The 12,500-nt window shown below is 48.4% G+C and overlaps 1 protein-coding gene across 1 annotated transcript in view; it reads left to right on the top strand.

Moving 5' to 3' along the window:
• grip2b (glutamate receptor interacting protein 2b) overlaps positions 1 to 12,500 on the top strand; it is a gene marked incomplete at both ends in the record, with an annotated part of 121,050 nt that overhangs the window by 68,408 nt on the left and 40,142 nt on the right. Inside the window, 2 exon segments of the mRNA XM_080545821.1 lie at positions 5,964 to 6,044; positions 10,312 to 10,447. Of these exon segments, the coding sequence (XP_080401947.1) occupies positions 5,964 to 6,044; positions 10,312 to 10,447 (217 nt within the window).

Genomic DNA, 12,500 nt, shown 5'->3' with positions numbered 1-12,500 from the left:
CAGACAAACACACACACACACACACACACACACACACGCGCACACACACACACACACACACACACACACACACACAGCCAGGCAGGGAGGGAGGAGAGGTTAAGCGAGGAATGTGTTCTGTGTTTAGCTTCTTTAACAGCCGTGTCAGCCAAACGTTCTGGAGCTGTTAGATCAAAGCACCAGTGAGTGTCCTGATGAATATTAAATATCAGATAGTACATCGTCTCGCACACTCGTAAAGGCCTTGTTGTGAGGCCGAGGCTGTGTGTCTGGGGAGGCTGGCGGAGGTAGAAATCGGAGTACGGGGCTCATTGTAACGCACGGAATAGAATGCATTTTCTAATGTTTGATGGCGTTCCTCATTCCATTCCGTGCATCGCAATGAGCGCGTCCTTCGATTTCTACCTCCGCCAGCCTCCCTCGCCTGCCGTGGGAAGGCACTACTAGATAGTAGATGAAAGGTTCTTTAAACGCATTTCTTCTAATGGTTACAAAATAATGTAATGAGTTTTCACTAACACTTTAGTACAGGAACACTTAAAAGGCGCTCGCGTGTGTTTTATAAGTGTTTAGGAAGGAGCCAATTGGGCAGTTTTGGACAATTTTGTTTTTATCACTCTTTATCACTATTCAGGGTGTTATATTCTGATGTCTTGAAGCAGCTGGCCCGGTTTGATTCGATTATTTAGGTCTCAGCAACCCTCCAATCACAGACGCACACCCGCACCAGAAGCTGCGACTGTCGGGTGCGTATGTGTAAAGCAAACCTGTGCCTACTATGTGTTCACGAAAGCAAAGTCTTCCAATGAGGACACTGATAATACTGACACATGTGGATTTGAACTACTCTACACACACACACACACACACACACACACACACACACACACACATAGACACACATAAATACACACACACACACACACACACACACATAGACACACATAAATACACACACACACACACACATAGACACACATAAATACACACACACACACACACACACACACATAGACACACATAAATACCCCCACACACACTCACACGCTGTACTGTACTGATCAAACGCTTCTTTCAAAATGGAGTTGTTGCTTCCGTCCCTAGCGCAGAGCCTCCGTGTCACCTTCCTCCACACATGACTCCAGTCCCACTGCTGCCGTGTGTTAAACCTGCAGCAGCGTGGTGGGATGCAGAGATTGCATTTCTGGGGATCGCTGTAAAGCCTCCAGAGCTCCTTAGTGTGGGAGGCGACAACGCTGTGATCCGTACGCCGCTAATCTGAGGTGGCATTGCAGAGTCGAGCGTTTGTGTGTGTGTGTGTGTGTGTGTGTTTGTGTGCGTGTGCGTGTATGTGCACATGCGTGTACATGTGTGTGTATGTGTGTGTGTGTGTGTGTGTGTGTGTGTGTGTGTGTGTGTCTGTGTGTCTGTGTGTGTGTGTGTGTGTAATCTGAGGTGACGCTGCAACGACTGTTTGTCATCTCCAATGTAGGCAAAGGCTTTGAACACACACACACACACACACACACACACACACGTCCATGTCTCTCTGGAACAGATTCACTCAGCCTGGGAAACCACCGGTGGATGTGGAGGCAGTGCAGGAGCCCGAGTCGTGTGTGTGCGTGTGCATGTGTGCCTGACTGCCTGTGTGTGTGTGTGTGTGTGTTGTGATGTTCTGGTACGGACCTAGCCTGCTGAAGCCCTTAACTGCAACGTCGTGGCCTGACACAGTCAGCAGTGGTTAAGCCCTTAACTGCTCCTGATGATAAATGGTGCTTTTCAAATAAGTCGAATTCAAACAGCAGGTTTGGAACGGTTGCTAGGGGCGACGGCCTGTGGTTAATGTGTTGTGTGTTCTGGTGGCCTGTCGAACGATGCGCAGGGGGGAGAGAATGCCCATTTTAATTCCATCCATTTCCGGAAACGTATTGAATACAGTGTGAGTATTGAGTATCTGTGTGTGTGTGTGTGTGTGTGTGTGTGTGTGTGTGTGTGTGTGTGCCAACGGTGACTTTATTCACCAAAAATGCATACATTATGGTAAATGGACTGCACTTATATAGCACCAATTTTGCAGCCAATCAATGTGTTGTTGCTAGGTAAACACCACATAAGTAATGATTAATGAGTAATGAATGATTCGATTAGATTTGGGTGTAAAGATGCTGTAGTGTACATGCTGTAACACAACTGTCACCTGGAAAGTTTCTTTGTATGTGTGTGTGTGTGTGTGTGTGTGTGTGTGTGTGTGTTTCGCGACAGACAGACAGCTTGATGGCTGCCGTGAGTGGTGAGATGAACGCGCTCAACATCTAAGCTCACATACACACCCGTTGTAACTGCCATCGTTATTGCAGTGGGAATAAGATGCACTGGATGCTTTTGATACAATGTGCCTCGTTACCACACTAAGATTGGCTTTTAAACAAGCCCTGAACAGCGGGCGAGTCAAGCCCTGAACAGCGGGCGAGTCTACAAACAACGCCCGAACGTCTGCGACCCAAGCCCAACACCGGCCGGAGATGTTCCCGTAGACTTCAAGACGGCAATGACAGACTACGAGTGGACTAATTTTTTCCATAAAGGAACATTCTCCGCGACGCAAGGAAACACGCGTCCATACGGATTCAAGCTTCTGAAATATGTCGCCAGAATCCTGAAGAAATTCCCACCCTCTGTCGATTTCCCGGTGGACCTTACACCTGACTCGCTGACAGCTTGGATAGAAACGCAGCTTTGCTTCATCCGTGAGAGAATACAACCAGCGCTGCGGGCCTCCGGGACAGAGACACATCGACAACACACCATGAGGGGTCTGAGAATTGCTGCAATGACTAAAAGAAAGGCCAAACAGGTTGCCAAATGTTGCTCTGTCTCAGCTATGATTGGCAGCTTGGCCGTGTGGAGAAGGAGGTGTTATGTGTACCCTTAAGTGTTCAGTGCTGCTTAGCCCCGAAATATTTGATTCCCTGTTTGTATACAATATAATTTGTGGAACCAAATAAAGTATTCAAATGTGGCGAGCGGTCCGGTGTATCACCAGGACTGCAGCCCTGCTCTCCGCCTGAGGCCTGTCTCCTAATAATAGGCTGTAATTAGGCCTGAATGTGTTCTGTGACTGATGGCGTGAAGCTCCCTCCCTCAGATAAGGAGGCTGCCATTCATCTGGCCTCTAATGAGAGACAGGCAGCTCCCTGTGAGAACCAGGACACACGCTCTGTGGGAGGAAATATGACCCTGTGTTATCAGCCGTTAGTGACTGTTGATTGTGCTCTCCTGTCCTGTCCTGTCCTGTCCTGTCCTCTCTGCTGTCCTCTCCTCTCTTCTCTTCTCCCCTATTCTCCTCTCCTCTCCTCTCCTCTCCTCTCCTCTCCTCTCCTCTCCTCTCCTGTCCTGTCCTGTCCTCTCCTCTCCTCTCCTCTCCTCTCCTCTCCTCTCCTCTCCTCTCCCCTATTCTCCTCTCCTCTCCTCTCCTCTCCTCTCCTCTCCTCTCCTGTCCTCTCCTGTCCTGTCCTCTCCTGTCCTCTCCTCTCCTCTCCTCTCCTGTCCTCTCCTCTCCCTCTCCTCTCCTCTCCTCTCCTCTCCTCTCCTCTCCTCTCCTCTCCTCTCTTCTCCTCTCCTCTCCTCTCCTCTCCTCTCCTCTCCTCTCCTCTTGTCTGGTCCTCTTCTGGAAATGTTATTTCTTGGGAACAATTTAAATGGAGTAACTGTTTTGAGCAATTATCAAGTCCTTCAAACATTTTTAAAACCTTTTCTTTTTTTGTGTGTTTAGTTTTCGTCTCAAACTTTAAAACACATGTTTACCTGACATTCAAATGCCCACAGCCAGTACAAAGACGACTTTTCCCAGCGAGTATGTCAGTCAGCTGTGTATCTCCAGGAGCCTTACCCACTTTGGTGCTTGTAAGACTAGAGCAGATTTACGGAGGGTGTGTGTGTGTGTGTGGGGGGGGGGGGCGGGGACGTTAAGCATGTGGAAAAAGCGATGACTGCTTGCTTCCTGATTGAGGTGGTGTCGTCATGGCTACAGGACCGTCTTTTGATAGGTGACTGGAGGGATGTTAAGCCGCCAGCCTCGGGGATTAAACCTCTGCAGAGTCGCCTGCTTCTACAGCACACTGCTGATAGCAACCAGGGCTCAGAGGGTCACCCACGGGCCAGGGGGGGTGGCAGGGGGGTGGAGGAGTGGGGGGTGGAGGGTGTGTTGGGTATAGGGGGTAGGTTGGTGGAGGGTGGGTGGTGGGTGGAGGGTAGAGGTGTGTGTCTGTGTGTGTATCTGCAGTGTGTCTGTGTGCCTGTGTGTGTGTGTGTGTGTGTGTGTGTGTGTGGACTGCAGAGGTGTTCAGCAGGGTAATGAGAGCCCACGGCTGCATACCGTGATCTCTTTACACACACACACACACACACACACACACACACACACACACACACACACACACATTAAGCCTGAGATTCGGCAGATTTGATCCACCATTTGTAGAATCATATGTTCGGGACGAGTGGAGGGTGTGTTGGGGGTGGGGGGGGCAGACACACACACACAAATACAAACAAACACACACACACACACACACATTAAGCCTGAGGCAGGTTTGTCCATTTGTAGTCATATGTCGGAGCAGCTGGTGAAAACAAGTCGGCAGCTGATTTAATGTTCAGACTTTTATTCTGAAACATGTAAATACATTTCAGCGTTGTTGAAAAAATCAATGACACACTTGCTAGTCAAGTAGCACAGCTTGTTTTGTGAGCCTGCTAACAATGTGAAGTAGTGTTATAGTTAACTAGGTAGTAGTAGGAGTGGGCTATAAATGGTATAGTTTTTGTTTTGTTTAGGTCTTAGTTTTTTTGTATTTCATTTGCTCTATCTCGACATGAAGGTCCGTATGCACAGACAGGCCTGGTGCAGCCAATCAGACCACGCAGGACTGAGCCAGAAGCTGCTCTCCACACGATCACACTCAGAGGCTGGTGGAACAAGAGGGGGGGGCGGGGGGGGGGGGGGGGGGGGGGGGGGAGGGTGCTGCTGGGGGACGACGACTCACACCTGGGGGGGCGGCACATACCGGAGCTCACTCCAAATCCCTGGCCAGGGTTGAAACGTGACATTCTTTCTTTTCCCTTCCGTCTCTGAAGACTTAGAGATTGAAATAACAATACAGAGTGTAGGCTTAGCTGGGAGCTGAGCCCATACCCCCCCCCCCTCCCCTCTGTTGTCGAGGGAGATCATTGTGTTGCCTAGTGTTGTGTTGGACTACGACGAGGCGCTGTCTGAATGCGTTAGCGTGTGTCTCCTGCGGGGTGAGTAGACGATTGTGGTGTTTAATAGCGGGCGTCAGGCCTCTCCGGGGACCACTACTGATGATGACGCCCAGAGCGCGCAGTCAAAGTATTAATTTATGTATCAAGTTTAAAGGAAATTAAAAACTGCAGCAGGCGTGAATTATTGATCATCTCGACGCTCTCGGAGTGTGTACACATGGTTCACTTGACTTCCTTCGCGCGCACACACACACACACACACACACACACACACACACACACACACACACACACACACACAGGCACACACCGCGAGTTTCACATTTAATTTTCGATTTTTTTGGGATCTCAAATGGGTTCAGAACATGACTCACTACCCCTGCATCCAATCTGTCCAACAGTGTTTACCCAAGAGGGTCAGTGGTATGTGTGAGGCGGGGGGGGGGGGGGGGCAGTAGAGGGGGTCAGTGGTGTGGGGGGGGGCAGTAGAGAGGGTCAGTGGTGGGGGGAGGCCAGTAGAGAGGGTCAGTGGTGTGGGGGGGGCAGTAGAGAGGGTCAGTGGTGTGTGTGTGTGGGGGGGGGCGGCAGTACAGAGGGTCAGTGGTGTGGGGATGGGCAGTAGAGGGGGTCAGTGGTGTGGGGGGGGGGGCAGTGTGGGGGCCAGTCCCTAACAGCCCTGTGTTTGTCCCCCTCCCCAGATGACGGCCCCTACACTAAGGGCACCAAGGAGGCAGCCGGGACAGACAATGCCTTGACCTCCAGGAGACACAGCATCCCAGGTACCCCGCAGCTTAACCTCTCTCTGCCTGACTCTGCCTCTCACTCTGCCTAACTCTGACTTTGTAACTCTGCCTCTGTAACTCTGCCTCTGTAACTCTGACCCTGTAACTCTGTAACATACCTCTCAGCTGTATACTGTAGCTGTCTCTCTCTCTCTCTCTCTCTCTCTCTCTCTCTCTCTCTCTCTCTCTCTCTCTCTCTCTCTCTACTGTATACTGTAGCTGTCTCTCTCTCTCTCTCTCTCTCTCTCTCTCTCTCTCTCTCTACTGTATACTGTAGTAATATCATAGCTCGCACCATCAGGGAAACTCTGCACAGTAGCTCTCTCTCTCTCTCTCTCTCTCTCTCTCTCTCTCTCTCTCTCTCTCTCTCTGTGCAGTGTCTGTTTGCTTTGATGTTGTTCTGCTCCCCTGACAGCCTGCGGCACCAGTACACCTCTGACTAGATGTTCAGAGATGTGGATAGACCTCTGATTGGCTGTTCAGAGAAGTGGGTAGACCTCTGATTGGCTGTTCAGAGAAGTGGGTAGACCTCTGATTGGCTGTTCAGAGAAGTGGCTAGACCACTGATTGGCTGTTCAGAGAAGTGGATAGACCTCTGATTTGCTGTTCAGATAAGTGGGTAGACCGCTGATTGGCTGTTCAGAGATGTGGAGAGACCTCTGATTGGCTGTTCAGAGATGTGGAGAGACCTCTGATTGGCTGTTCAGAGAAGTGGGTAGACCTCTGATTGGCTGTTCAGAGAAGTGGGTAGACCTCTGATTGGCTGTTCAGAGAAGTGGGTAGACCTCTGATTGGCTGTTCAGAGAAGTGGCTAGACCACTGATTGGCTGTTCAGAGAAGTGGGTAGACCTCTGATTGGCTGTTCAGAGAAGTGGGTAGACCGCTGATTGGCTGTTCAGAGATGTAGGGAGACCTCTGATTGGCTGTTCAGAGATGTAGGGAGACCTCTGATTTGGCTTTGATTTGAAAGGAAGTTGTTGAGATGATGAGAGACTATAATGTTCGAAGACACTACGAAACAAAACATCAGTCCTACACAGCTCATCGCCCAGCACGGAAAACCCTTCTCGGATGGTGACTTTATTGAAGATTGCCTCACTAAAATTGCTGGGGTAATGTGTCCAGAGAAGATTGAAGAATTCAACAATGTCAGTATGTCCAGAAGAACACTTACTTGCCAGGCGGGTCGAAGACCTTTCAGCTAACTTAAAACAGCAAGGGTCAGACAAAGGCTAGTGGATTTTTACTCAATTGCATGTGATGAGAGGACACAGCCCAGCTGTTAATAGTTTTTTTTACTACAACTTTTGTATCACTGAGGAGCTAAATACTCTAAAGAGTATCACGACTTGTAAGGACCTTTTTAAAGCCATATCCGCCGCCATCGATGACATGAAACAAGTGCCATGGGACAAGTTGTGTGGAGTGACAACGGATGGGGCTCCAGCAACGACAGGCGGAATGGGATGGCTCCTATGGTGTGTAGGAAGGTTCACGACAGAGGAGGTGAGGCTGTTCAAATGCACTGTGTTATCCACCAGGAGGCACTCTGTGCCAAGGCAGTCCAGCTCGGTGATGTGATGAATGTTATGGTGAAAACTATCAACCTAATTCGAACACGAGGCACTCTATCAGAGAATTCCAGGCTTTCTTATCTGAAGCTGATGGGAATACGGAGAGATGTAATATACCACTCAGCTGTCCGATGGCTCAGTCGTGAAGGCTCAGTACCGAAGCGGTTTTATTCCCTGAGATGTGAAATTGACTGGTTTCTGAACGAGAAAGACCGACCTCTTCATGACCTGAGTGACCCTCGAATGGTTGGCATACCTGGCTTTTTGAGTGGATTTTTTTTGGCTGAAATCGACGAGGCTATGCAAATGGAGATGGTTGAGATCCGATGGGACGATTCTCTGAACAGTCGTCATCGGCTTGTTCCCAGAGTACCAGAGTTCTACCGGAGTTTGGAAAAGGCCAGGTTTCCTCTCATGAAGCGCCACGCAGCAAGAGTGATGAGTCTGCTTGAGAAAAACATAAAACAGTCTCACCACAACAACATCAACATCAACAACAACAACATCAACAACAACATCAACATCAACATCATCAACAACAACAACAACAACAACATCAACATCAACATCAACATCAACATCAACATCAACAACAACAACAACAACAACAACAACAACAACAACATCAACAACAACAACATCAACAGTCTGCTCGGCTCTGCATACATACGAGCAAACCTTTCCTCTGATGACTCTGAACAAAAGCAGACTAACAACCGAGTTGACAGGCCGACAGCCATCTCTGCCACGTTTCTCACATCTCAACAACAAGACTAGCTCCTGACGTTCCAGCTATTGTTCAGCCTAACATCACTGCTTTCATTGAGGGAACTGCTGTTTCCACCATTGGTGAGTTAAAAATGCATGACACTGTTAGTGTTTGATGTGTTTACAACCCCAATTACTGAATAAATGTCATCAAATGAATTTAATAAAACAATATTTAACACACCCCGTAGCCTTTTTGTGGTGCTAATAAGCACATTTACTTTATTTACAGTTTATTTACCCCTTCCTAGCTTTTTAAACATTGCTTTTCTACATTGTTTACAATTACATTATTGCACTTATGGACCACCACTGACACACACACGATCCGTTTCTATCTTTAAGTATTAGAAGTTCTAACTATACAGTATATTCTCTATTTCTTTGCCTCTTCAGCATCCTGAAAGACCTATTCACAAGAAATACCTGAAGAACCAGTCTGAATACTTAGAATCTTATAAACCACCTCGTTCCTTTCCTTATCTTTTCTCCTGTTCTTATTTTAAGTAATTTTTTCTGAGTGGGGCAATCCCACTCATATTTTTCATTTTATTGGACACAAATATATAGTGAAGACAGACAGGAAAGTAAGGGAGAGAGGGCATGTCAGCAGGGCATGGGCCAGACTGGAACCTATGCTGACATGGGCATATGTGTGCACTGTAGACGGCGGTGCTGGAACACTGGACCACCCCAGGCCATTTTGCACTGCTTTTTGAAAGAACGTTTTATTGTATTAATTAAAATGTAAGATATAGAAATGCCTACTTATTCAAATTCAATTAAATTCAAACAACTTTATTAGTCCCACTAGGGGCAATTAGTTTAGAGCAGCATGTTCACAGAAAAACATAAAAAAGTCTCACCACAACAACAACAACATCAACATCAACATCAATTGCACCAGGAGCTAACACGATCATTGGGTATCGTGGGTACCTTGAAATAATACAATTAAATTCAACGATCAATGAATACCATGAATACCATAAATACGCACTATAGCCTACAGTGCATCGCTAGCCTATTCAAGCACCTACAGGGAGTTTAACTGCAGAAGGGATGGAGGATTTGGAATAGCGGTTTGTTCTACAAGCAGGCAAGGCATAGCAGCGCCCTGATGGCAACAGAGATAATTCACCTGCCAGAACATGACCCGGAGACGCTAAAATGCTTTCTGCCTTCCAAAGACTTGGTTGGTTACAGAAGGAATTCAGGTCTCTCTGTTTCACTCCAATTATCTTAGAACAGATTTTCTTTAAATGCTGTTCAGGCTATTCCAGTCTGTGACTGTCTGTCAGGCTCTGAACCAGCAGATGAAAGAAATAAAGGATTGGTAAAAAACAACACAGACATGACATGCCTGACAGAGAAGGAGTTAAAGCTTGCGGAGAAGGTGCATTCCTCCTGGCTGTCTACTTGCTCACTCCATTGTCACTATTATTGTATTGGTTTTTGTGATGTGAGTTGTTGTTGTTGTTGTTTTGGGGTTGGGTGGGGCAGGAGGGTTGGGTGGGAAAAAGAAAATGGGAAAAAAATTGGTGAACGTAAAACACATTTGTTTGATTATATTTCTCACCAATAAAAAGACAGGTGTCGCGGTTAATATTGTTTGGCTCGCGACTTTTCTGTATGTGGCCCACAACCCAAAAAGTTTAGCCATCCCTGCTCTACACACACACACACACACACACACACACAGACACAGACACACACGCACACGCACACATGCACACATGCACACATGCACACATGCACATCTTACGTTAGTACATGTCTGTTAGCATCTGTCAGTTACACAGCCTCTAGATCACAGCCTCTATATCAGCCTCTAGATCACAGCCTCTTAATCAGCCTTTGTCCGTGTGTGTGTGTCCATGTCCGTGTGTGTGTGTGTGTGTGTGTGTGTGTGTGTGTATTAGAAGAGCTGCGGGGTGTGACGGTAGTGGAGCTGATAAAGAAGGAGGGCAGCACGCTGGGCCTGACCATCTCTGGAGGGACGGACAAGGACGGCAAGCCCCGCGTGTCCAACCTCCGCCCTGGGGGCCTGGCGGCCAGGTGAGACACACATACACACACACACACACACACACACAGGCACCCACCCACCCCCCCACACACACACACCGGGTCTCACAGCCAGGTGAGACCCCCCCCAAGCGCACTCACACACAGATGCACACACACAAACACACACACACACACACACACACACAGCAGGAGAAGCTGGGGGTACGGGGGGCCTTGCCAGGGGCTTTCTGTGCCCAGTAACATGTTCCATGCCCATCACGCCCCCCGCCCACCCCCCTCCCTCCACAGACTCCCCCCTACACACTGATGAAACACAGTCAAACAGGCTCCATCTAGCAGGAGCCCCGGAGAGATTTGGATTTCTGTTTCATCTGAATCTGTTTTGATGCTGTGATGATGCACCTCTGTGATCAGACACGGTGGTGGTGGGAACCACGACGCTCAGCAGGAGAACTCACTACCACAGGACCTGCAGAACCTCCTCCGCAGCAGGCCCCACTCACACACACACACACACACACACACACAGGAACACACCTGTTCAGCTCACACACACACACACACACACACACACAGGAACATGCCTTTTCTCAGCTCACACACACACACACACACACACACATACACACACACACACACACACACACACAGGAACACACCTGTTCTCAGCTCACACACACACACACACACACACACACCTGTTCAGCTCACACACACACACAGGAACACACACACAGGAACACACCTGTTCAGCTCACACACACACACTCACACACACACAGGAACACACCTGTTCAACTCACACACACACACACACACACACACACACACACAGGAACACACCTGTTCAACTCACACACACACACACACACACACACACACACAGGAACACATCTGTTCAGCTCACACACACACACCTGTTCAACTCACACACACACACACACACACACACGCACACACACACACACACACACACACACACACACACACACACACAGGAACACACCTGTTCAGCTCACACACACACACAGGAACACACCTGTTCAGCTCTCACACACACACACACACACACACACACACACACACACACACGGGAACACACCTGTTCAGCTCAGAGTGGCAGAGAGACGGACCCTGAGAGCACACCTGTCTGTCCAGGTCCACAACCTCAACACCTGTCTGTCCACGACCACAACCTCAACACCTGTCTGTCCACGACCACAACCTCAACACCTGTCTGTCCAGGACCACAACCTCAGCACCTCTGACCACAATAATATTCATATTATGAACACTGTTGTTTCAACATCTCCAACCACTAGTCTCAACTGACACTCTCACCCCATTTGTCTCTCTCTCTCAGCCTGGTCTCTTTCTCTTTCTCTCTTTCTCTTTCTCATTCTCAGTTTCTCTCTCTCTCTCTCTCACTCTCAGTTTGGTCCTCTCTCCCCCCCTTCCCCCTCTCTCTCTGCTAGTGAGGGACTACGGTGGTGTAGATGGAATGTTTTGTCCTAAATGTGTTTCCTCCCCTAGAGAGACAGCTCCTGCTGGTTGATAATGTATGTTTGGCAGCCGTCATTCTAACAAATAGCTTTGGGCCAATGGGAGGACGGTGGGGGGGGGGGGGGGCAGAATATATCAGGATCCCTTTTTCTAATTAGCATCTACATTAGCCTCTAACGACCCTCTATGGCGTGCCATATAGATTATTCTGTTTTGTAGTTGTAAATTTGATTAGGGCCATCTTTGGTGTTAAATATTGATTTATGATTACATTTGAGATTCCATTTGCGATTAGCCCATCATGGTAGTATTGCCAATTCCGTCCCATGCATTACAATGAGCCCATCCTCTGCTTTCTACCTCTCCTAGCCTCCCCTGGTGCTCTACCTCCACCAGTCTCCCCCGCTGTTCTACCTGCCAACTCACTATCGACCAACTGTTCAACACAGCCACGTAGCTGTAGCACGTTGTTGTTAGCAGTGATTGACAGGTTGTTGATAGTGTTTGACCGTCTGTAGACCATTTAAAGACCGTCTGTAGACCATTTAAAGACCGTCTGACCATTTAAAGACCGTCT

Source organism: Nansenia antarctica (assembly GCF_963989245.1).
Source record: "Nansenia antarctica genome assembly, chromosome: 15".
Classification (NCBI taxonomy): Eukaryota; Metazoa; Chordata; class Actinopteri; order Argentiniformes; family Microstomatidae; genus Nansenia; species Nansenia antarctica.
This window is presented reverse-complemented; position numbering and strand designations above follow the sequence as displayed.